This window comes from Chionomys nivalis, chromosome 9, assembly GCF_950005125.1.
Source record: "Chionomys nivalis chromosome 9, mChiNiv1.1, whole genome shotgun sequence".
NCBI lineage: Eukaryota > Metazoa > Chordata > Mammalia > Rodentia > Cricetidae > Chionomys > Chionomys nivalis.
In genome coordinates, this window is record NC_080094.1 from 605,981 (window position 1) to 628,534 (window position 22,554).

Below are 22,554 nucleotides of genomic sequence, written 5' to 3' on the forward strand. Positions count from 1 at the left end.
CGTTCCGGACCTGCCAGGCTGGGGCGCGCGGGGGCCGCTGGGATATGGTTCCACCCGTACTTGGACCGCCGGTAGGTGTCCCGTCCTGCACCGCGCGGGGTCAACGCGAGGTCGGAGGGGCTTGCAGCGCGGCGTCGGCGGCTGAGGCTCCCGGATCTGAGCAGGTGGAGGTGGGTTTCAGCCAGGCTGAGGGACCCGGGTTCCAGAACCCTACGGGAGTGGACGGAAACGACCTCGGCGGCTGGTTCCGAGGCTCTTTGGGCCTGGCAGCGGCGGGGTTCCGAAGCCGGCCCACGGCAGCAGCGCTGCCTCTCGGGAGCACCCTAGACTCTGGTCGCTGGCTTAGAACCTGCGACAGTCGTAGTTCCTAGTGCTGAGTGGAGGGTCCGGAAAGAGGAGCCTTAGGGAGGCAGAGCAGAGTAGGCCACCGCGAGTTTTTCAGGGCTGATGGTGCATTCCGAAGTGGGAATGACCCAGTTTAGTGCAGGTGGTCGGCGGTGGAGGCGGGGTCGGGAATCTTATAAAACAGGGCACAAGGAGTCATGAGCCACGCCACGAGGCTCCACATCTGAAAGCTAGCTGGATAGACGACGGACCACCGATGAAGCGGGCCCGAGGCTAATGCCCCCGGTGCACACCTTGACGTTTCTCAGGGTGCCAGGGCAGGATGTATACGCTGCTTTCGGGGCTGTACAAGTACATGTTCCAGAAGGACGAATACTGCATCCTGATCCTGGGCCTGGACAATGCTGGGAAGACAGTAGGTGCCTATTCTCTCACCAAGTCCTATTCCCTGCCTTATGTTTTCTTCTTTGGAAATCTAACCCCCACCCAAGACTACAGGTTAGTTGCCACCAGCCTCCCAAAGAGCATTCAACAGGCAGAGGTTCGTGTGTGTGTGTGTATGTGTGTGAAAGCCCGGAGTTGCCCAAAGCGTGTGGGTGTGGAGGCCTGAATTTTCCCAAAGCGTATGGGTGCGAAGGGATATTTCGGAAAGACACCAGAAAACTGCTTTAGCTGCCACTATAACCACCTCTCTTTCTTTCCTCAGACCTTCTTGGAACAATCAAAAACACGGTTTAACAAGAACTACAAGGGGATGAGTCTATCTAAAATCACCACCACCGTGGGTCTAAACAGTAAGAGGGCACCTTAGAGATATGAACTTAGGGGTCCCTTAGAGGTGGGTGCTGCAGGCTCCGCAGCCCAGCTGGCCAGTGGCCAGGTCCCTGTCTCTCCATTCTCTGGAATTGGTACCCGAAGGGTTTGCCTTATCCCAGGAAGAGCTGGGACTTTCTGTGTAAAGACTAAGGTCAGGGGCTAGCTCATTCTGTCCTTTCCCCAGTTGGCACTGTGGACGTGGGGAAGGCTCGTCTCATGTTCTGGGACTTAGGTGGGCAAGAAGAGCTGCAGTCTTTGTGGGACAAGGTAAGACAAACTCTCTGCTTCCTGCTGTCTTTCTCTAGATGGCTTCTCTTAGCCTCTTCTTCCATGAGCGTGCCTGTTGTCCACATTTACCCTGAAGGTTTTCTCTTTTTTAAAAATTACTTTTTATTGGGGGTAGAGGATTATCACAGCATACATGTAGAGGTCAGAGGACAACTTTGTAGAGTCTATTTTCTGACATTTACATGGGATCCAAAGATCAAACTCAGATTGTCAGGCTTGCATAGCAAGCACCTTTACCTGCTGAGCCATCTTGTTGGCCCTGTCCAAAGGTTTTCTCTTCAATCCTATCCCAGGTTCCCAGGTTGCTTTCTGTCTCACTCTGGCAAAACCCGGGGCCAGAATCAACATAGAAGTGGTACCAGAGAAGCTCCCATAGGCAACCTAGCCTTTTCCTGACAAGGCCACTGTCAATCCCAAAGAAAGAAGCATTGTTCACCAGGGTAGTCAGTATAGAGCCCTGACTGGGGAATTCTATAACCTATGCCCTTAGAAGCAGACAGAAATGACAGAGATCATATATAGGGAGTGTACAAATCTTTTGTTTCCTGGCGAGTCTGCCTACCTCATTCTAGCTTCTCATGGTTCTTCCAGATGGCCTCTTCCCCATCTGAGAAGGATTTTCTCAGAAGCAGATAGCACCTGCCTCTTCTTTGGGCATTGTTTTAGCATTTCTAAGACTTCTCTCTATATACATTCCTACGCTGGCGTCTCCTCCACCCAGCCTATGCCAGGTACTAGGTCCAGCACTGTGTAGAACAAGCCCTGACTTTCCTTCAGTGGTCTCCTGCCCTGTGGGTTGGCACGGTTATCTGGTACAGCCCAGTGCTGTGGTACAGGTGCTTCAGCTACTGTCATGCTTCCCAGCAGCCGTATATTACAATCAAGGGCCAGTTTTGCTCCCAGTTCTTTCCTGGGCTTCCCTAAGGTGTTTCTTCTTGCTGTAACTTAGCAAGAAGGTGGTATTTATGCTATATGCAGAAGGTCTCTGATGGCCACCAGGTTGGACAGAGAGGACAAGCCTAGTTAGGGGGCAGTGATGTACATTGGCACCTCCAAACATGAGACACAGGTGGGGAATCAAATCACTTAATGACCATCTTGTCACAGGTTAGGTCTTGAAGTGGACAGTGAGATGCAGAGTATGTGTATTGGGGTCATCACCAGGACGCTGGCAGAGAGGGAACTTAGCAGAGCCGGCTAGGACCCCAAGCCTGCCATCTTCTGAGTCACCAGTCACTGCTCTTTGCGATGAACAGCCAGAGTGATTGTCTGTGCACTGCTTGGATATGTACCCCACATTGGGAGGCCCCTTCCAGGAGGAGGGTAGACAGCAACCTTGTCAGCTGGCCGTGATGTGACTTCCTGATGACTGATTGAGTCACCTGTCATCCTGTCTCCGGCCAATCAGGGGCAGTTATCTTTGAGCAGATGGAGCCCACCCAGTGTGCCCACTAGGTAGCCATGTTTGGCTCTGCTGGGCTTGTTGCTTTGGTGGACAGGACCCACTCTCCCTTACCCTTGATCCCTATAGTACTTGGGGTTGTAAAGATGTGCAGCAGAGCTGCTTCTAGATTACTAGGAGGGTCAGGAAGAAGGGCCTCTTGTCTTACCTTGGTTCTTGGATGCTGTGTCCTGGCCTGAACGTAGCACCTTAGGAAGTCTTCTCATTGTGAGAGTTAGTATCTGGTCCTGGTATTCTGCAATAGTGCTACCACACGGGCACTGTGGCCCAATGCTGTCTGTCCTGCTAGGGCGACAGGCTGTATTTTTGTGACTTGAGTCTCCTCTGCTGAAAGGAAAGTCAGTTGACATATGACTGTGGCCCAGTGTCTCATGTTGTTGCTAAGGAGACATGCTTGTATTCTGGTTCCCCCAGACTTTCTTAAGAGATGATACTTCATAGGACTTAGCCATGCTGCCCTATCAAGTGAAGTGCCTAGCAGGGGCTCCATTGGCCTTGGTGAACAGAACCTATACTGATAAGTTTTTGGTCTGCCACTCAGTCTAGCACAACACCACCAATGGACCAGTTGCTCTTGACATTGCTCTGGTGAACCCTGAGATAGAAACCAAGTCACCATGTCTGCTGCTTCATTTGCCTTAGGCTTAGGCTTTGGTACCTACTCTGCTGACCGAGCAGAGTGCTTTTGTCCATAGATCTGTGCACATGCCAGGCTTATATCACTTCTCACACAAGCAGACCAGGTGGGCTATCTGTCTCTGGTCTGTCCCATGTCTAGCTAAGAGTGTTTCCTTCTGTTGGTTATGCAGGTCTCTTTGCCCCTCCCCCAGTGCACACTCATAGCCACAGGTGTGACTTCTCAGCTGAGGTTAGTATGCCTCTCTCATCTCTCTGGCAGCTGTTGGACCTTATGCCTGTGGATGTGATGGGTGACTCTACTTGGTTCCTAAGTCTTGTGCCTAATCACATAAGACATTCCTGACGACCTCTGGAGCTAGTGCTGCCTGCTGACTCACTGGGCTTGTTGCAACCCTTATATCATCCACTGTTATCATAAATGCCTCTACAGTAGAACCTGCCTGCTCTCAGGCCTCTAGCAATAGGCTAACCCACTGTCTTGCCTTGAGAGCTAGCAGCTTCTGTGCCAGACCCATTGCAAGGTTGGAGCTATTTGGATGAGTCTGGCTACAAAGCCCTGCAGAAAGGACCTGGGACTGGCCTCTCGTACTCTATGGGAAATGCAGGTAGGAAGGGAGTTTTACTGACTTGGGTGTAGTGTTCCTTTCTTACTTGTCACACAACCTCAGTGGTATACATCCTACCCTGTCTGTAGCACATTATTTTACCAGTCAGTGTTGACTTCTCCCAGCGTGATCCTAATGTGAAGTGGCAAGTGTATGCTGTTTGCCCCATATTGACAGGTATTATTTTTCTGATTGGCATAGGAGCTCATACAATGTCTTCATCCCTACACTTACCTTGTCCCATCTGTTTTCCTCAGGAGTGCTGTCCATTCCTCACCCTTGTTGGAAGCCTACGTCTAACCTGAGATCAGTACTGTCATTTTTGTTCAAGCAGGATAGCTTCATAGGCAGTGCTGACCTCAGCCATGAGCCTCTTAGCTTTGCAACCTCTAGCTCTGTCTCTTACCCTTTACTCAGCATGCTATAGCCAGGGCAGCAGGTGAGTTCTCAAGAGCAGCTTGTGAGCAGGAGGAAGTAGATGAACCTGCCAGAACCAGCGAGCCTTCCTCTAAGGTGCGATGTTATCTCTACCACTCAGTCAGCCCCAGAACGCTTCCTTGCAAGTCTTCCCACTAGGTTGTGCCAATTTTTTCATTGTGGGCCTGGGGTAGCAAAGTTTTCACCACTTCCTCTTGTGGGCCTCTTCTGGTGATTGTGACACAAGGTCTCACCTGTAGCCCCCAATCCCTCCTCTTCCTTCTAGTACTATGCAGAGTGCCATGGTGTCATCTATGTCATTGACTCCACTGATGAGGAGAGACTGTCAGAATCCAAAGAGGCATTTGGTGAGTGTGGCGTGGCCACTCGAGGAGGGAGAGAAGATGGGAAGACCTACATCTAGGGAATCGTGTGGGGATGGGCATATCAAGGGGTGTGTACCAGTCTAATCTGTATCCTCCCACGTCTGGAACTTTCCTTAAGGGAGGCTGGGTTTACACCTGATGCCAATGCCAAAAAACGCCTCAGTCGTGTTGCTCGGGCTGTCTAGTTTGTGAGGGAAAGGGTGGAAGGGAGCTGTCTGCACACACCTTGGGGCCTCGGCAGAGCCTGCAGTCACAAACAGGATACAGGGTGCAAGGCACCACCTCTCCTGCTTTCCTCAGAGAAGGTGGTTTCGAGTGAAGCACTGGACGGTGTCCCCATCCTGGTGTTGGCCAACAAGCAGGATGTGGAGGTGAGCCCCACAAAGCTGCTGTAAGGGCCTCTATTGCCACTGTAAAGAAAGTGACTTGTATGCCTCCAGATTCCAGAACTTAGTGTCTCTACCTTCTATCCCAACCTCTCTCTACCCTTCTTGGGACCCTCCTTCACACCCTTAGGATCCCCACCTTGCCAACTTCAGTTCCTTTCTGGGTGTCACTGGAGCTGCCACCAGGCATGTTCATACTAGAGGTTCTTACAGTGAGAGTGCAGATCCATCTTCTTTCCCAAGGGAGGACCAGGGACTTGTGTCTGTGGGCGTCCTCAGGGATTCTGGGAGTAAGGGGCCTAGAGCAAGACCTGGGAGAAAATTCTGGGTTCAAAGAAGTGGGAGTGGGGGGCATTAGAGATGGTTCAGAGATTAAGAGCATGTATGCCCTTCCAGAACACCCGAGTTTGATTCCCAGTACCCATGTCAGGTGGCTCACAGCCATCTGGGATTGCAGCTCCAGGGGATCTGACACCTCTAGCCTTAGTAGATACCTGTTCTCGTTTGTACATACCCCACTCCGACACATTCATATATATAATAAAAAACAAATCTTTAGCTTTTAAAGTGGGAGTGGAGGGGAAAGATAATGGGCATCTTCTGAGACGAGGTGCTACTTCCCTTTGGACTTCTGGCCACACAAAGTTTCCACCATCTTACAAAAGGGGCTCTGTACAGAAAGAACCATGGAGGACAAGGTAGCAACCAGTAGCTAGAGGGCCAAGGAAGCTTCATTTTTCTGTGGCCCTGTGTATCTACCTAGTTACATCTAACATGACCTGTTCTCCATTCATTTTCCTGAGGACTTCCCCCCACTCCATCTCTGTCCCAAAACTAGTAATAGAGGTCTCTGGTACTTGGTTAAGGAACTCAGGGCATTCCCTTAGATGGAAAGGGGAACAGAGAAGCCACTGAATACTACCAAGGCTTCTCAACCCCAGGACCCTGGACCCTTCCTCACTTGGCACTAGAGCTCCTGACTTACTTCAGTGTTGTGCTGATAGATGCTCTGGGGGTTGTTCATGGGGGAGGTGTGGGATGCTCTCTTGAGAGCTGTGTGTAGGTTCCCTAAAGCCCTGGGCAAAGCCGTCCACAGTAGACTTGGACCAGGTGCAGCAGGCTCACCTCTACTGAGGGACTGCCGCCTTCCTGAAGCCCAAGTGAACAAACAAGCTGGATGGAGCTAGGTGGTGGAAGTATCTCAGAGTCTCACCTCCCGTCAGACCTGCCTCTCCATTCCTGACATCAAGACTGCATTCAGTGACTGTACCTGCAAGATTGGCCGACGAGACTGTCTGACCCAGGCCTGCTCTGCTCTCACAGGGTGAGTTGAGGCCTCACTCTCTAGAGTTCTCAGGACCAAGGCTAGCCCTGCCTCACACATACTGTCTCCACAGCAAAGGAGTTCGAGAGGGCATCGAATGGATGGTGAAGTGTGTCGTGAGGAATGTTCACCGGCCACCACGGCAGAGGGACATCACATAAGCAATGCCAGCTTCGCAGTCTTGGGACTATTCATCCCTGGTGTTGGAAGAGTACTCCCTGCTGGCTGTGTGCCACCGATGCTGGGGTTGAGCTGGCTGTGTTTGTTCATTCGTTTATTCGCTTTATGTTTTCTCTAAGACAAACTTTTCTCTGTGTCTGGAAAATGTAGGTATCCAGAGACAAATGGGGGGCATACAGGTCATCCAGCTCTAGATGCCCTACCTCCCATTCCACCCCATTCCAGATCTGGGACCCTCCCAAACCTGTAAGGAGGGGTTGGGGTGAGGCTACCCCTAGGCTTGCCTGTTGGCCCATTCCAAAGTGGAGTTTGAGGGCATCCTGCTTGAAATGGGAGGTCTGTTCCTGGCAGCTGCTTTGTCCAGCTTGCCCATGTAAAAGGTGGGAATGGCCAGGGCTAGTCCCCACTTGAAGAAAGACTTAGCCCACATTCCAGAGGCCAGATGGCCCCTTGTTTTGTTTGGAGTTGAGTGTGAGACAAGAGTTTTCTGTAACCCATGTTAACCCAGAACCTTTTGCCTCCTTCCCTGTACCTGTGGGAATTATAGGTGTGGAGGTACCACACTCACCTTTCCACTAGGTTTTGGTACAGTCTCAAGACAGGGTTCAGTAGACCTGCCTGGGAAGTCTGACTTCCCTTATTCTCTCTGATTTATCTCCAAAGGAGAAAGCTGATCTAGAAATCTCACTGAGTGTACACTTCAGTGCTCCCATACTCAGGTTGTGTGGTGTCCTGAGGGCACACCTTTCACCAGGTTATTAGGTGTTGCTATAGCTAGTGCAGGTGGGCTCGGTCCCTACAGGGTCCATGTCAGTGAAGTGCTGGATGGGTGTGAGGTGCGGATTCCTGGGGGGCAGCAGCCCTGCCCACTAAGCCTACTAGGTTAAATTCTTCCTCATGTGGCCAGGATAAGGTTGTAAAATAAAGACAGCCTAAGTGGCTCCTGTCCAATCATCCCTTCCAGCAGTCAAACACTGGTTCCCCACTGTCTGGTGATTATAGCCAGAAGCTGCTGCCCTAGAATGCCTGCTGAGCAGGAGCTCCCAGGGAGGTTTGTAGCTGTGGCTAAGCCTTGGGTTCAAGACCTATTGGCTCCTGTCCAAGGTCATCCTCTTCAAGGGGGGTTGGAAGGAGTAGCTAAGAAGTTATGAATCAGGAAGAGGGCAGTGGGTACTCTGATTCAAGGAGAGGTCCTATCCCATAGGTGTCCTATGAGCTGGGTTGAATCCTTCCTTGAGGATCCTCCTGGGAATTAAAGAAAAGGCTGCTCATAAGATGGACAAACCAAGGGGAAGTCTAGCATGGGGCAGCAGACATTCAAGATGTCTCTCTGGCCACCTCCCCTCAATTCTGTCAACATTGAGCAAGATTAGGAGCTTCATAGAGTAACCTTTGGGACAGAGCTGCAAATTGAGAACAGCTGTCTTTCTGAAATGAATAATAGCTTTATAAAAACTTCCAGAACTTGGAAGGCAGAGGCAGGCACATCTCTGTGGGTTCAAGGCGAATGCCAGGGCTGTTACACGGAGAAACCGTCTCAAAACACAGCAAATAAATAAACCTGAAGAGGTGTAAGGTTAGGGTGACATTGATTGGGAGCATAGAATAAAGTCCTATATACAGTGCAGAATTAGCCAGTCACAAGAAAATTGTTGCATTAGCACCTCTACAGATGGGGCATCCTAGCCTCAGGCAGCAGCTGAAGCAATTGTAACAGCAGAGTGTGTAATCCTGAGCTTCACTCTTGTTGGAGAGCTGTTACAGAGGCTGCAGGGCCTCCTGTGATAGTGGTGAACCCCATTTTCCTGGGTTTACCAGGGCCTGCTGCAGTCACAACCCTTTAAAAAGAAATGTTCCAGAAAGTCAAAATTCCATGATGGTGTGTTCAGAGCTCATACAAAGAAGTCAGGAGAGACCATATGGGTTGCTAAGTTCAAAGAACTAAAGAAAATGCCAGAACATTAAACAAGGCATGAAAGTAGGAACAAAATGCCCGTGGAAACAAAGGACAGGGCTGTTGAAAGAGGGGCTTTCAGGCTAGAGACTGCCTGATGAAAGTCCCCTGAGCCCTCTGTTGGAAAAGGTTAAGGAGGGCCAACATGTATTTGGAACTGACACCTGACATTTCCTGCAAGGAACCTTTTTTCATCTCCTTGGGCTAAAAGAGCCTTTCCAGGGTTCTGACCCTGTCTACAAAGTAAGGAAGAACTGGGTAAAGTTGAAGACCAAACCAAGGCCAGGGTAGAGCAGTTACAGTGAGGACAGCACTGCTCTGAACTTGAGCAGCTGGCTGAGGTGCCTCTAGGGTGCAGCCCCTCTGAGTATTCCTGCTGTTATGTTAGGGTGGAAGAGGGCAGGATTGGGGAATATTTGGGGTCTATCTTCTGTAGCTTAAGTCCTAAACTCCTATAGTCTCACTCCATGCCAGTGCCAGATGGTGTTGTAAAAGCTAAGAACGCCCATGCTCAAGCTCATGGGGAAAGTACACATACACACATAAGCACCCTGGCTTCCAGTGTAGTTGGGCTGGACAGTTTCATATAGATAAGTCCTCAACGAAGGAGTGACCCCTATCAGTTTAGAAGCTGACACAGAACACTGCAGGTCTGTGAGGAGGGAAGGGATCTTCCCAGATAGCTGTTCTCCCGTGTCTCATTTTTTGAGACAAGGTTTCTCTGTGTAGCCCTGGACCAGGCTGGCCTCAAACTCAAAGATAGCCTCCCAAGTGCTGGGATTAAGTGTGTGCCACCATTGTCTGGCATTGCTCCTCTCCTTCGAGGCAGAGTCTGTAGCTTTGGCTGCTCTGGAACTGTACCAGGATACTTAGCACCTCTGTGACACTCAAATTGTGTAAGCCGAGGCATGAACATCATCCTGTCAATTGGTTTTATTGAACAGCCTTGGGCGCTCAAAATGTCCGGCAAGAAGGCATCTAGCAGACCCACCCATCATGCCCTGAGGTTTCAGGGTTTCTCGCAGGTGGGTTCAGATCCACTAGATGGTAAAGACTTGTGGTGGATCAGCCAGTTGTCACATCACTGGGGCTTCGGCCAGAAGACCTGAGTAATGCTCTGCTTCCTGTTAACAGCACCACAAGCTGGACACATTCTAGAGGCCTGTAGAGATACCTGCTAGGCACTGCAGCTTGGCCAAGTGCACACCCTAGGCCCCCAGCCCACCACCTGGGGAGACGCCGAATGGGCTGGAGAGGGTCAGACCCCAACCTGGAGCTGCAGTTGCCAACAGGCCCAGCAGCGGCAGAAGTCACAGGAGGGGCACTGGAAAAGCGCTATGTCTTCAGTTGCACAGGCTGGGCACACAAACACTGCTGTAGGAGGTCTGAGTGAGCACAGTCCCAGGGCCCTGCCATAACCAGCAGTCCCTGTTGCCCCTATTGCTTACTCCGATCAGGCTTCATAAGCTTCACTGGGGTAGAACCATCAGACTTCACATTCTGTTCTGGCCTCTGTCTAAAGAAGGATGAGATCTTACTCTGGGTCTTCTCAGGTTTCTTGGACACTGAAGGACCTACAGACAGCAAATGTAAGAAGCATGTGTTTCCCTCCTGTTCGCTCCTGAGTATGAGGGCCACAGTGTTACAGGGCAAGGGTGGAGGGAGTCATCAAGGGGGCCCTCACCTGCTTTTGTGCCCTCGGAGAGCTCAGAAGGCCCAGTTGTGCTCTCTTCCCTGGGACCTGGTATCTCCAAGCCCCTGCTTGTGGTTGGCAAGCCCATAAGGTCCGCACAGGTCTGCTGAAACTGGGGCTTGTGGTGGGGACGCACAAACATGCCAAACCCTGCGGGGAATTTTTGTTCAGGCTCTGCAGTTCTTACATACAGCCCCTACACCGCCCACTCTCTAGAACCTATGCCTCACATTCAAGGACTACATACTCTGTAGCAGGGATAAGTGTTCAGGTTTTGCAGTAGTCAGTGCAGCCACCACAGCCAGCACCTTGCCCAGGTCATCATCCTGTTTGTATGCCCTCAGAGCTGCCATAAGCTGGCTGCAGTCTGTAGGTCCCAGAGCCTTACGGATGTCGGATAGGTAGGCACTCACAGCAGGCTGGCTGGGTTTCTTTACTGTACACCCCACTTTTGGACAATTGCTGAGGTCTCCTGGTGGGAGAGAAGTTACTGGGAGTCCCTACCCATTCTCCTTCCTCCCAGATATCCCTGTAGAATCTGTCAGCTGCTCAGGACAAATGGGTTTAAGAATCAAGCAGTCCATACAACTCTTCACGGATTTTTAAGTCCCACATGAGGTCTTTAGTACCTTTAGAAGGCAGATGGGCAGACAGGTGAGGCCTCCCCTGGTTCAGGTGCTCCCCAGGATCCAGCTGTCTACCTATACCTTCAGACAAAGTTAGTTTAGGTTCTTGACACTCTCCTTCCTGGAGAAATATGCTCCTAAGACTAGACCTCACACTCCTCAGACAGGAAAGGGACCACATCACAGACCCACCCAACTGGCTTTGAGGGCCCAGACAATGGCTCCAACTCAGGAGCCTAAGTACAGACATTAGGAACCTCACCAAAAGGTGAATTTCCCCCAATTGAGTAAGTCCCTCTGCCACACCTGCCCTGCAGCAAGCACTGGAACAGGTACTGCCTCTGTGCAGGGGCCAGCTCAGCTATTCATTCAGGACAGAAGTAGGACAGGTACCCAGCTGCCAAGACTCTAGCATGAATTCCCCAGGGGAAGATCTCTTGGATGCCTAGGCTAGGAGACAGAGTTCATCCAACAAATACTGCTATTGTTGGGCAACAGAATCAGAATCAGCTTGGCTGATCTGGGCAAGCAAAACCCTAAGGATGTCTACTATGCCCATCTCGGGTGTAAACTGCCTTGCAAATCTAAGATTGAGGGTCTAGCCTGGGGCCTTGCTCACTGGTGGGGTCCGCAGCTGACTGTGCTTGTTCTTGGAAGGGAAGGCCATGCTTTGGCTGGTAGCCACAGTGTTGGCCTGTCAGCTGGAAGCAGACGTCTTCAAACTGCTGCTTGTGGTGAGGTCGTACAAACTGGTAGAAGCCTGTAAAGAGTAGATGTCTGAGTTTATGGGCTCCATGAACTGTGACTGATGGGCTTGGGGCTCTGCGGACCATGGCCTACCCACCAGGACCTTTCTCTAGGAAACAGAGACAACCCTGGGCCCTAGTAGCCTTCAGAAGCAGTTCCACCCCACCACTGTGGTGTTAGCCCTCTAGCAGAATTCTGAAGGTGAGGGTACCTTTAAATAGAGTGTGCTTCTTAGGGTCTTCAGCAAAGAGGCTGATGAGAGAAGCCACTAGGGCTTCAAAGTCATCAGAACCCTTATAGTGCTGTAGGGTCTGAGTAAAGGTGTTGAAGTTGGTTTGGCTCAGTGCTTGCTTCACTGCTACCATGAACAGTTTGGCTCTGTCTTCTTGTGTGCCAGCCACTGGTTTCTCCTGCAAGACAAATGATCAAAAGTCCTATCAGAGTCAGCCCTTCCCTCCTGCCTTGGAGGCAGGACAGAGTCTAGGGCCAGGGGATAACGACTTGCATTCAGGCTACTGCCTATAAACCATCTACTGGGACAAGAAGCAGAGAGGGCTGCTGGAGACCAAAGTCCAGCTCTGGTGTGCGGTGAAGCTTAGGCCCATCTCAAACCTCACCGAAGGACCCAGGAAACTATAGGAGCCTGTGTAGCTTGCTGCCCCATAGCACATGTTGTGGAGAACACTTCTCAACAGATTCAACCCTAGGTCTGCACATCTCAGACCTGCAGAGAACTTGTAAACCAAGGCCTACCATTTGCTTAGGCCCTTCCCAGATAGTCTACTTCCTGATACATCATCCTTCCTGGGCTCTGTCTGATTCTTCTCACAAGCAGGATAAGGACAAAAGCCACCACACTTGGGGATTTCCAGCAGACAAGGGGTTAATGGCTCAGGCTGTAACTTAATGTTTCATCGGAAACTAGGAACACACTGCACCTCCTCATATGGATAATTCAGTGTTCATACTCAGAAAGAGCCAGTACCAAGCCGTTCTGCTCATTATAGCAGAGGAAACCACGACCTCAAATAAACCTCAAATAAAATGGGCCTAAGGGTCAGGCCGGATTCCAGCAGAAAAGAGGGGTTGTCCTCTTAAAGAATGGTAAATTAGAGTCCCTAGGTTATCAACATCATGGCCATTCAAATCTAATCATACCCTCTGCTTGGTTGGGGCAATGGGCACCAGAGGCAAAATTCCCACATATGCCTACAAACAGCTAGCTTGGCTGCAGGAATGGCTGACATACCGGATGGCTGACCAGCCTGACCTTCCTCCTTCCTCCTCTCTGCTCAACAGACGGCCTCTTCTCACATCGGAGAGACAGGGTGGAGGAGCCAGGTGCCTGAGGGAAATACAGCTGTGGTCCCAAACCAAACCCAGAGTTCCCAAAGCACCTGTGATATCCTTTCGGGTCTCCAGGATCCTTGCCTGTGTCCTGAACAGAAGGATGAAGGGAGGGGTCTCATCCCTAGCCCTGCTGGCAGTGCTGAGATCCTGTCCCTTTTATGCCCTGCCACTTGCCTTTGTTGTTTGCAAGTAGCAGTGAGAGCCACAGGTTGTGGTAACTGACTAACCGAGCAGGGATGAAGGGAAGAGCTCCAAGTCAGACCTAGGAGCTCACAGGCTTTTGGGCAAAGGCTCGAGACTCCATTCACACAACACAGGCTGGAAGAAGAAAAGTCAGCTTTGGGCACAGCAGGGAGCAGGATGTGCTAGATTTGGGGTGAACTGTGCCAGACTGACACCCCAAAGATACGGTGGTGGCATCATGGAAGACAGGGCCTGGGGAATAAGGCATGGTACAGCACAGGTGCTGAAATCTCTCACTTGCCCAGCTGTGTGCTGGAAAGGGCCATGTTTGTGCCAGACACCCTCACCCTGCGTCATACCTGCTCCTTCTCAGATGTCTCAGCCTTCTGCTCATTGTACGCTAAGGCAGCTAGCAGCCCCACGGGCCTCTGCTGGGCAGAAACTGGCTGCTGCTCATACTCCACACACAGGCTGCTCTCAGAGTCTCCAGAAGCTGACGATCCTAAAGAAATGTGTTGACAGAAAGCTTACCAGGAAGCAAGGATACTGTCTCTGTCGTGTGTGGTTTATACCCAACCCAACACACCTATGGGCCTCAGGCTGGGCACATGCACATCCAAGCTCATGGCTTTCCTGGTGGATAGAAGAGGGCTGGACAATGTAGCCTCCTTGACAGCAGTTTCTCTCTCATTTACACTTGAGGTCATAGCCTGGTGAACTGGCAAAGGCATCTGTAGAATTATAAGGTGAGAAGGCTTACATCCATTGCTCCTCAGAGAAGGGACCCCAGCTTCTTTATGGGACACAATCAAGTCAACTGGGCATTTGGAGCTCACAGTTTTTTGAGCAACACGGAAGAACTGGGCTACATCTCGGATGACATGGCCAAAGTTGTCATACACCTTGAGGTAAGGGCGCACCCAGGAGGGAAGCTGGGCCCTGGCATCAGCATAGGCGAACCTGGAGGGTGAATGCATGGCAATCAGCTCAGGTCCTCTACCACAAAGACGAAGGGCCATCCCTGCCCTACGGCCACTACGCTCAAGCCACAAAGTGAAGGAATAGTATCTGCTGGCAGGGCCAGGAAGGTTGCTGTAGGCCTCACACAGGGGAAAGAGGGTCTACGGTCTAGAAAGTAGGATATGCGGGTGGCCACAGAGCCCTCCTGTACCTGTGGTCACATAGGAAGATGGCCCCATAGTCATGGCGGTGGCGGATAACCCTCCCAATTGCCTGGTTTACAGCCCTGGATGCCTGTTGCTGGTACCACTCCTGGCCAGAGAGGCACTAAAAAGGAAAGAATTTTGGTTATTAGGGTCCTTGATCCCCAAAGTTCCCTGCTCACCCAGAACTGTGGTATCTCACCTGACCTCCAGCCCCACTCCGGGCTCTCAACTCATCCAAGAACTGCATCTTGAGGATAACACGGGGATCCATTCGTGGGGGATATGGGAGGCCCGTGACAATCACACCACGACCGTTCATGTCTGAGAAGTCCAGCCCTTCACTGGCCTAGAACATAGGAAATAGGCTCTCTTCTCCCCTGATGGTCTCCACCTCGGCTTAGGGTGTCAAAGGAGACTGCTTGTTCATTTCCCAGCCACCCAGCCATGAATAATCACACAGAAGCTGTATTAATTACAACGTTGATTGGCCAATAGCTTAGGCATATTTCTAGCCAACTCTTACATCTTAAATTAACCCATTTCTATTAATCTGTGAATCACTACGAGGCTGTGGCCTACCAGTAAAGTTCCAGGGTGTTTGTCTCCTTCGGCAGCTACATGGTGTCTCCTTGGCCCCGCCTACTCCCTCCATATCTCTGTTTAGATTTCCTGCCTGGCTTTATTCTGCCCTGCCATAGGTTGAAGATAAAGCACATATAAATGCTATAAGTGTAAGTCTTGCTTGTTATATGTAGTTTTTCTATGTTAAAGTTAAAACCTTCCTTTTTATTTAGACAGAATAGATGATGTGGGATTCCCCTCTGTATGGTATGAATATGTTTTATTACCATTGGTATTTTGTTTGTTTGGTTTTGGAGTTTTTTTTGTGGGTTTTTTTTTTTTTTTTTTGATTTTTCGAGAGAGGGTTTCTCCGTAGCTTTTTTGGTTCCTGTCCTGGAACTAGCTCTTGTAGACCAGGCTGGCCTCGAACTCACAGAGATCCGCCTGCTTCTGCCTCCTGAGTGCTGGGATTAAAGGCGTGCGCCACCACCGCCCGACTTGTGTTTTTTTTTAAAAAAAATATTTATGTATTATGTGTACAATGTTCTGTCTGGGTATATGCCTAAAAGCCAGAAGAGGGCACAAGACCTCATTACAGATGGTTGTGAGCCACGATGTGGTTGCTGGGAATTGAACTCAGGACCTTTGGAAGAGCAGGCAATGCTTTTAACCACTGAGCCATCTCTCCAGCCCCAGTGTGATTTTTTTGTTGTTGTTGTTTTTGTTTTTTGGAGACAGGGTTTCTTTGTAGCTTTGGAGCCTGTCCTGGAACTAGCTCTTGTAGACCAGGCTGACCTCAAACTCACAAAGATTCATCTGCCTCTGCCTCCAGAATGCTGGGATTAAAGGTGTGCGCCACCACCACCCGGCTCTTACCATTGGTTATTAAAGAAGCTATTTCAGCCAATGGTTTAGTAGCGTAAAGCCAGGCAGGAAATCCAAACAGAGATATTGAGAGAAAGTAGACAGAGTCAAGGAGATGCCATGTAGCTGCCAAAGGAGAAAGATACCAGCCACCAACCAGAACCTTACTGGTAGGCCACAACCTCGTGGTGATTCACAGATTAACAGAAATGGGTTAACTTAAGATGTAAGAGTTGGAAATATGCATAAGCTATTGGCCCGTGTTGTAATTAATAAAGTTTCTTCTGTGTGATTCTTTGGGTCTGAGCAGCCAGGAAAAGAATGCACAGTCTCTGCCAACATGGGTGTCTACCCATGTCCTAACCCTTTCAGTCACCTATCCCAGGTATTACATGGACAAGTGGTGTGGGAGGTCCTTCTGTCTATATGTTGCTTTTATTGGTTAATGAATAAATTGCTTTGAGCCTATGGCAAGAGCAGAAGCTAGGCTGTATGCTGGGAGAAAGAGGGCGGAGTCAGGAGATAGATGCTGGGAACTTTACCAGGTAAACCACAGCCACGTGGGCATGGCATGCGATACACAGATTAATATAAATGGGTTAAATTAACGTGTAAGAGTTAGTCAATAAGAAGCTAGAGCTAATGGGCCAAGCAGTGATTTAACTAATACAGTTTCTGTGTGATTATTTCAGGTCTAAGCTAGCAGGGTGGCCGGCAGCCAACAAGTGGCCTCCTTCTACAGTCAAGTGGAAGTTCCATCACAGCTGGGCCCATGCCAATTCTGCCACTCAGAACCTCCTGTCTAACTCTGGCCTTGACTATTAGTGCCCAGTAGGACCCTTATTAAAGCTCATTACTAACTTACTTTACTGGATGTAAGACCCAAGGCAGGAGTCTTGTTTTAGCCTATGCAAGGAAAACAGGTAGGAATGAAGATGACCTGCAGAGACCTCACCTTTCCCCGGCACACTGCTAAGAAGGTGGCTCCACTAGACCCAGGGGAAGCAACTTGCTGGTAGTAGGCATCAATGACCTAGATGAAAAGGATGGTCAGCCAAGTTTAGTTTCCTGTCCTTCTCAAGTGAGAAGGATGGACACAAGGGTCCTGAAAGCATTTTCATGATCCCATCACTAGCAGAGGCACACCAAACACCCAGAGCCTGCCCAGGGTTTCCAGAAAACACAGGGAACCCCACAGTCAGGGTAGCTGCTGAGCCCCAAGGACTCAGGCAGGAAGATGAGCTGCCATTATCTACATGCCAGACCATATCAGGGGCTTACGAAAAGGTAACACAGCCCAGAACAGCCTGGAGCCAGCCAGAGAGGCAAGCACAACCTGACTCCTAGTTTGTCACAGACCTCTGAGAAGCTGCCTTTGTTCCTGGGTTCCACAAACAGAGGCTTCAGCACCTCCACCTTCTTGGCCAAGTCTTGTGCCTGTGATGAAAAGCCAGGATGTGAACGGACAGGTGAGGGCAGCGGCCACAGCCTATATCATGGCTCTGCCCAACTACCCTGCCCAGACTTTCAGTCATATTGGGAGCGCCATCTCTCAGGAGTACATGTAAGGGAACGCACCCGCCAAAACTCCAGGCTCTTCTCCATGACAGGGTAGGAAGGGAAGAAGACCAGAAGCCCATGGGGCACCACACGAGCGATATTGCCTGCAAGTGTCATAGCTGTGGCTTAGGCAAAGCTTAGGAGACGGCTGAGGACCCTGTTGGTTCTCAGAAATGGAAACTGGGGAGTACCAGGTCCCTAAACCCCACGGGATGGAATAGGGTAGAGGGTCTAAGACCAGACCAACTATGAACAAGGGTTTCCTAAGGAAGGAACGAAGAATTGTGTGGAGTAGTACTTACCCAGAGCCTTTCCCAAAGAAGATAAGCACTCGTTGGAAAACCTGTACAATAGAGGTTACTGCCATGAGAGGCCTAGATCTCAGCAATCCACAACACCACAGAAAGGCCCCAAAACCAGCACTCCTCCTTACCTTTTGTCATAGGCAGAGCTCAGCTGGACACCATCAGGGCCTCTGGGGATAACCCCCACCCAGAGCTGGTTCTTATCAATGATGTGGGGGTTCTCTAGACAGACAGGAAATGGTCTGGGAATGGCCAGAAGAAACAGATAATAAAAAGACCCGAGGTCTGAGACCCTTCAGGACGCTGGCCCACAGGAAGCCCTGGTGTACAGGCCAACATCCCCACCCCCATCCACCAGGTTCCAGCCAGAGGTGGCTCATACATCTGCATCTCCAGAGCGAAGGAGGATAGGGGAGCCAGTGTGCCACTGGTGAGGATGAGGGTACGGACTCCTTGGCAGACAAGTTCACGCATGCTGTGGCTGGGACTGAAGCACCAGTAGCTCAGCACCTTCCCTGCAGGAGAATTAGGTATAAAGATAAGACTGGGGTCCACCATCCTCATCTACTGTGTTGAGAGAGCAAGCTACCTACAGCTGCATAGGTACACAATCAGGACAAAAGCCAAGGTCTGAGCTGGGGCCTGAGCCTAGCCTATAATCTAGTCCCTCTCAGGGGTCCAGAAAGCAAGAAGAGGTTGACCCAGGATACTGGCAGATACAAAGACATCTGTAGAAACCATGACATGTGGCACTGGACTTGGGAATTACTCTGCCAAAATTACACAGGAGGGAAAAACATCCAAACTCGACATTTAAACATAACTGCTAAAAAGGGAATCAAATTCCCAGACTCTGGTCACATCGGCAACAGGCAAGGTCACTGATTCAGAAGGAAACACAGTTCAAAGCAATGTCTTACCTACTAGATCCACACTGCTCATTCCCAGTGGTCTCTGAAGTTCCAAAAATTAAAACACCACAACTTAAGAGTCACTGAAGGGAAAGGCAGGTGCCATCAGTGATGATTTCCTTCCTAGGTTGGAGCTTGGCCTGCTTGAACTTGAGGCTGTCAACAACCTCAATGAACCCATTGCCCATAAACACCCTCCAGGGAAGGAGGTGAGAATCATCCCCAGAACCTGAGCACCACCAGCTTCCAACGGCATCGCTATCATGAAGGACAGTTTCTGCTTGGAAGTGGGTACTTTGTACAGTAGGGAGGCTCCTGGGGGTAGAATCACACCAGAGCTCCTACTCAACACTCAACACCTCTACCCTTTCTTCCCTCTAGGCCAGCAACGACTTAAATAACAGCATCCACACAAGCTCCACTGGACTGCTTCTGCTAAGGCTGCAACCTGTAAGTTACAAAGCAGCCTTAGGATGTAGTGGCATGCACTTGGGAGGCAGAGGTGGCAGATCTCTGTGAGTTCAAGGCCAGCCAGGGCTACACAGAGAAACTTTGTTTCAAAAAGCCAAAATAGATAAGTAAATAAATAAATAAAATTTATAGAAGTGTGCCCTAAGCCAGGGAGGGAAGGCCTTGCCGGGCCCTGGTTCTGCCACTGCCCCACGAGGTGACTCTGGATAGGCAACAGTGCTTTCAGCTTCCCCAGGTCTCTGGCCGTCAGCGGTCACAAGTGTACAGGACTCCATGCTGGTCACAGTGTACAGGACTCCATGTATGACTCCATGGTGGTCACAGTGTACAGGACTCCGTGTATGACTCCATGGTGATCACAGTGTACAAGACTCCATGTATGACTCCATGGTGATCACAGTGTACAGGACTCCATGTATGACTCCATGGTGATCACAGTGTACAAGACTCCATGTATGACTCCATGGTGGTCACAGTGTACAGGACTCCGTGTATGACTCCATGGTGATCACAGTGTACAGGACTCCATAGTGATCACAAGTGTACAGGACTCCATGGTGGTCACAGTGTACAGGACTCCATGTATGACTCCATGGTGATCACAAGTGTACAGGACTCCGTGTATGATGGTATTAGTATGCAAAGGCTGGGCAGAGTAGAAAACTTCCTACAGTGCAAGTTTGTACCTTGTTTCCTAGACGCAGTGGTGCTCCAGGCATCTGACCGCTGAGCTGCCCTCTGGTGGCTGGTTTCAGGGTGTATGTGTACCTAGAAGGACACACATACATATATGCCCTCCCAAGTCCTAGAGTAACGCCCCCACAGGTCCAAGACCTCTATACTAATACACATCCTGGAAAATGCTCTTACCTTGTAAGAATGTGAGATACCCAGCCCCACCAAAGAACCAGGGCTGCCTTCAGGAGGGTCCACACTGAACACAATCTGAAAGGCAAGATAGCATAGCAAAAAGATTCCAAGTACCTTCATGCTGAGGTGGAAACTAAGGTCTCTTAGCCCAGCAAACAAGAGCCCAAGGCTACTTCACCTTGCTCTAAATCCACCCTCTACTCAGATGTTCAGGGGCCTCATTTGCCCAACCATGAAACTAGACAGCAGACCTAGGCTGAGGGGAAGTAGTTTATCCTTCCTGTACCCCCCTTAAAATGGCTCCAGAGCTCTCTTGGGGTTACCCTACTGGGAGCCACTTGCACATATTAGGAATGCAGCAGCCTATACAGCCCTTACTAACTCAATTCACTCTTCTCCAGTACCTCTTGGTACTCCAGATTAATCTAGAATCTCAACATTCAAAGTTGACCTCCCCAAATCCATCTGACAGGGAAAATGCCAAGACAATTCATAGGAACATACAGAATCAGAACTCACCACAACAAATGAGAATAAACAGTAAAGCAACATGACAAAGCAACAAGAGATCAAAAGAGCGAAAGAGCTGTATAAAAGCAGACATCGGCCACCTGTGCCCTTTATAGGAATGGTGGATAGATGTCCAGTCCCTATACAAACCCACACAATTCTACAGAAGATTTCAAAAACCAAAGGAAACCAAAGGCATGGGTTAGGCAGCATGAGCAGGAGCAACAAAGCCTCCAGCAGCAAGGCAACCTTTTCATCAAGTCTACCAAAAGACAGAAAAGGCAGGTAGAAGGTATAAGATACGCCTATCATCTGAGGTGAGCACACAGGACTTACAAAGTCTCCAAATCGGTGAGAAACACAGCCATATCAAAGAAGCACATCACAGTGAAAAACCACATCCACAGGTAATAGAAGTAAATAAGAGAACACTAAGGACAGGTGGAAGTGTTACTCATGGTTCTGACTTCCCTCAAAAGGACCTCTTTACATAGACCTTGCAAAGGTAGCTTCCCACTGACTTTCCTTAATAGGTAGACCCTCCTTCACTGTCTCCCTGTCGCCTCCAGCTAATTCGACAACCCCAAACTCTTATCCAGGGGTATGCTGTGAGGAGAAGCCCCTCACTGCCTGTGTGAGAAGCCCCAGGCACTGTGTTCCACCCACTGTCCACTGGACCTGTTGTTGGCTGTGGAGGGAACCACTGTGCCAATCTCTGTACCTCTAGTAAAGCTCCAGGGAGGACTGGCTTCCCACTTGGGCCAGGTGAACAGGGCCCCGTGTTCTCTCAGAACATACCTGTGTCTACCTAGACTCCTGAGTTGCCTTCATCATTCTCATCACCATCTGAAGGGATGAAGTGGTTTAACTCATTCCTTCCTGGGCCTTGCAAGGGGAGTTTAGAAACACACACAACAATGTAAACTGACCACATGAGGGAAGAGCAGGGCTCCCTGACCCCATGGAACTCATGTGTTTCTCCAAGAACCCACAACACAATAATCTAAATTTAAAGAACAAAAGACATCTCAGACTGACACATCAACCGGTCCTAAAACACCAGACAGGTTTGTGGGAGATAAAAAGAATCAACAAGAATCCCAGGAGAGCCGGGCGGTGGTGGCGCACGCCTTTAATCCCAGCACTTGGGTGTAGTGAGCTGCATAAAGCCACACCTGATGGCAATGTAGAGAGCTGCGTGGAGTTGCACCTGATGGTGCTGGCTCCCGCCCTCCGCGATCCCGAAAGCGAGTGCTCTCTGTGATAATCAACTCCTATGGCTAAAGCCTGACTTATGCTATTATCATGCAATGACTGTCAGCTGCTTGCATATGCGTGAACCTATGGGCAGTGCCCACCTGGCAATCTGAGGTTGGCGGCCCAGGCCTACTTAAGGGCTGGGAGAGGTTGGCCCGGGGGAGAGAAGAGAGAGAGAGAGAGAGAGAGAGAGAGAGAGAGAGAGAGAGAGAGAGAGAGAGAGAGAGAGAGAGAGAGAGAGAGAGATTTTACAATTGTCAAAAGGTCCTGAATAAACTGCTTAGCAAGAAGAGCTCCAGTGTTGCACGTCTTCCTTGCTGGACGAGGGGGACCGCAACACTTGGGAGGCAGAGGCAGGTGGATCTCTGTGAGTTCGAGACCAGCCTAGTCTACAGAGCTAGTTCCAGGACAGGCTCAAAACCACAGAGAAACCCTGTCTCGAAAAACCAAAAAAAAAAAAAAAAAAAAAAGAATCCCAGGAGACTAAAAGACTGGTTCTGCAACCCAAGCACGGTGGGGTGGGTTAAGGGGAAGCGTCACTCCGTAGTGTGAGTGCCCGTGTTCACTCATATGTGAGCATTCATAAGTGTGAATGCCCACTACGTGTCTGACCCAGGTGAGCAACAGGGGGAAAAGAAAGGATGCCAGTCTAGAAGCCTCAAGCCCTACCTCTGGTGG

General features: G+C 50.2%; 2 protein-coding genes across 4 annotated transcripts in view; one reads left to right on the top strand and one right to left on the bottom strand.

Moving 5' to 3' along the window:
* The first annotated feature begins 18 nt into the window (after positions 1–18).
* Positions 19–8,380, top strand: Arfrp1 (ADP ribosylation factor related protein 1). 3 transcript variants are annotated; one of them, XM_057781516.1, is made up of 8 exons: positions 19–170; positions 654–760; positions 1,052–1,139; positions 1,346–1,428; positions 4,859–4,940; positions 5,259–5,329; positions 6,568–6,668; positions 6,742–8,380. In XM_057781516.1, exons 2-8 carry the CDS (start codon positions 668–670, stop codon positions 6,827–6,829), a joined length of 606 nt encoding a protein of 201 aa, XP_057637499.1. In that variant the 5' UTR covers positions 19–170; positions 654–667; the 3' UTR covers positions 6,830–8,380. The 3 variants fall into 3 exon arrangements, with proteins under 3 accessions (XP_057637499.1, XP_057637500.1, XP_057637502.1); XM_057781517.1 differs by having other exon boundaries at positions 31–170; positions 654–843; XM_057781519.1 differs by lacking the exon at positions 19–170 and having other exon boundaries at positions 654–764.
* A 1,326-nt stretch (positions 8,381–9,706) lies between these two features.
* Rtel1 (regulator of telomere elongation helicase 1) overlaps positions 9,707–22,554 on the bottom strand; it is a 36,638-nt gene continuing 23,790 nt past the window's right edge. The window contains exons 15-36 of the mRNA XM_057781509.1: positions 20,110–20,184; positions 19,926–20,007; positions 18,240–18,372; positions 17,986–18,099; positions 17,855–17,895; positions 17,571–17,656; positions 17,352–17,429; positions 16,948–17,025; positions 14,767–14,913; positions 14,573–14,688; positions 14,238–14,361; positions 13,988–14,132; positions 13,761–13,903; positions 13,118–13,213; positions 12,080–12,278; positions 11,741–11,881; positions 11,125–11,202; positions 10,743–10,967; positions 10,487–10,645; positions 10,251–10,376; positions 10,073–10,176; positions 9,707–9,964 (exon numbers count right to left, since the gene is read on the bottom strand). Of these exons, the coding sequence (XP_057637492.1) occupies positions 9,884–9,964; positions 10,073–10,176; positions 10,251–10,376; positions 10,487–10,645; positions 10,743–10,967; positions 11,125–11,202; positions 11,741–11,881; positions 12,080–12,278; positions 13,118–13,213; positions 13,761–13,903; positions 13,988–14,132; positions 14,238–14,361; positions 14,573–14,688; positions 14,767–14,913; positions 16,948–17,025; positions 17,352–17,429; positions 17,571–17,656; positions 17,855–17,895; positions 17,986–18,099; positions 18,240–18,372; positions 19,926–20,007; positions 20,110–20,184 (2,571 nt within the window). The 3' untranslated portion in view covers positions 9,707–9,883. The remainder of the gene's footprint in view (positions 9,965–10,072; positions 10,177–10,250; positions 10,377–10,486; positions 10,646–10,742; positions 10,968–11,124; positions 11,203–11,740; positions 11,882–12,079; positions 12,279–13,117; positions 13,214–13,760; positions 13,904–13,987; positions 14,133–14,237; positions 14,362–14,572; positions 14,689–14,766; positions 14,914–16,947; positions 17,026–17,351; positions 17,430–17,570; positions 17,657–17,854; positions 17,896–17,985; positions 18,100–18,239; positions 18,373–19,925; positions 20,008–20,109; positions 20,185–22,554) is intronic.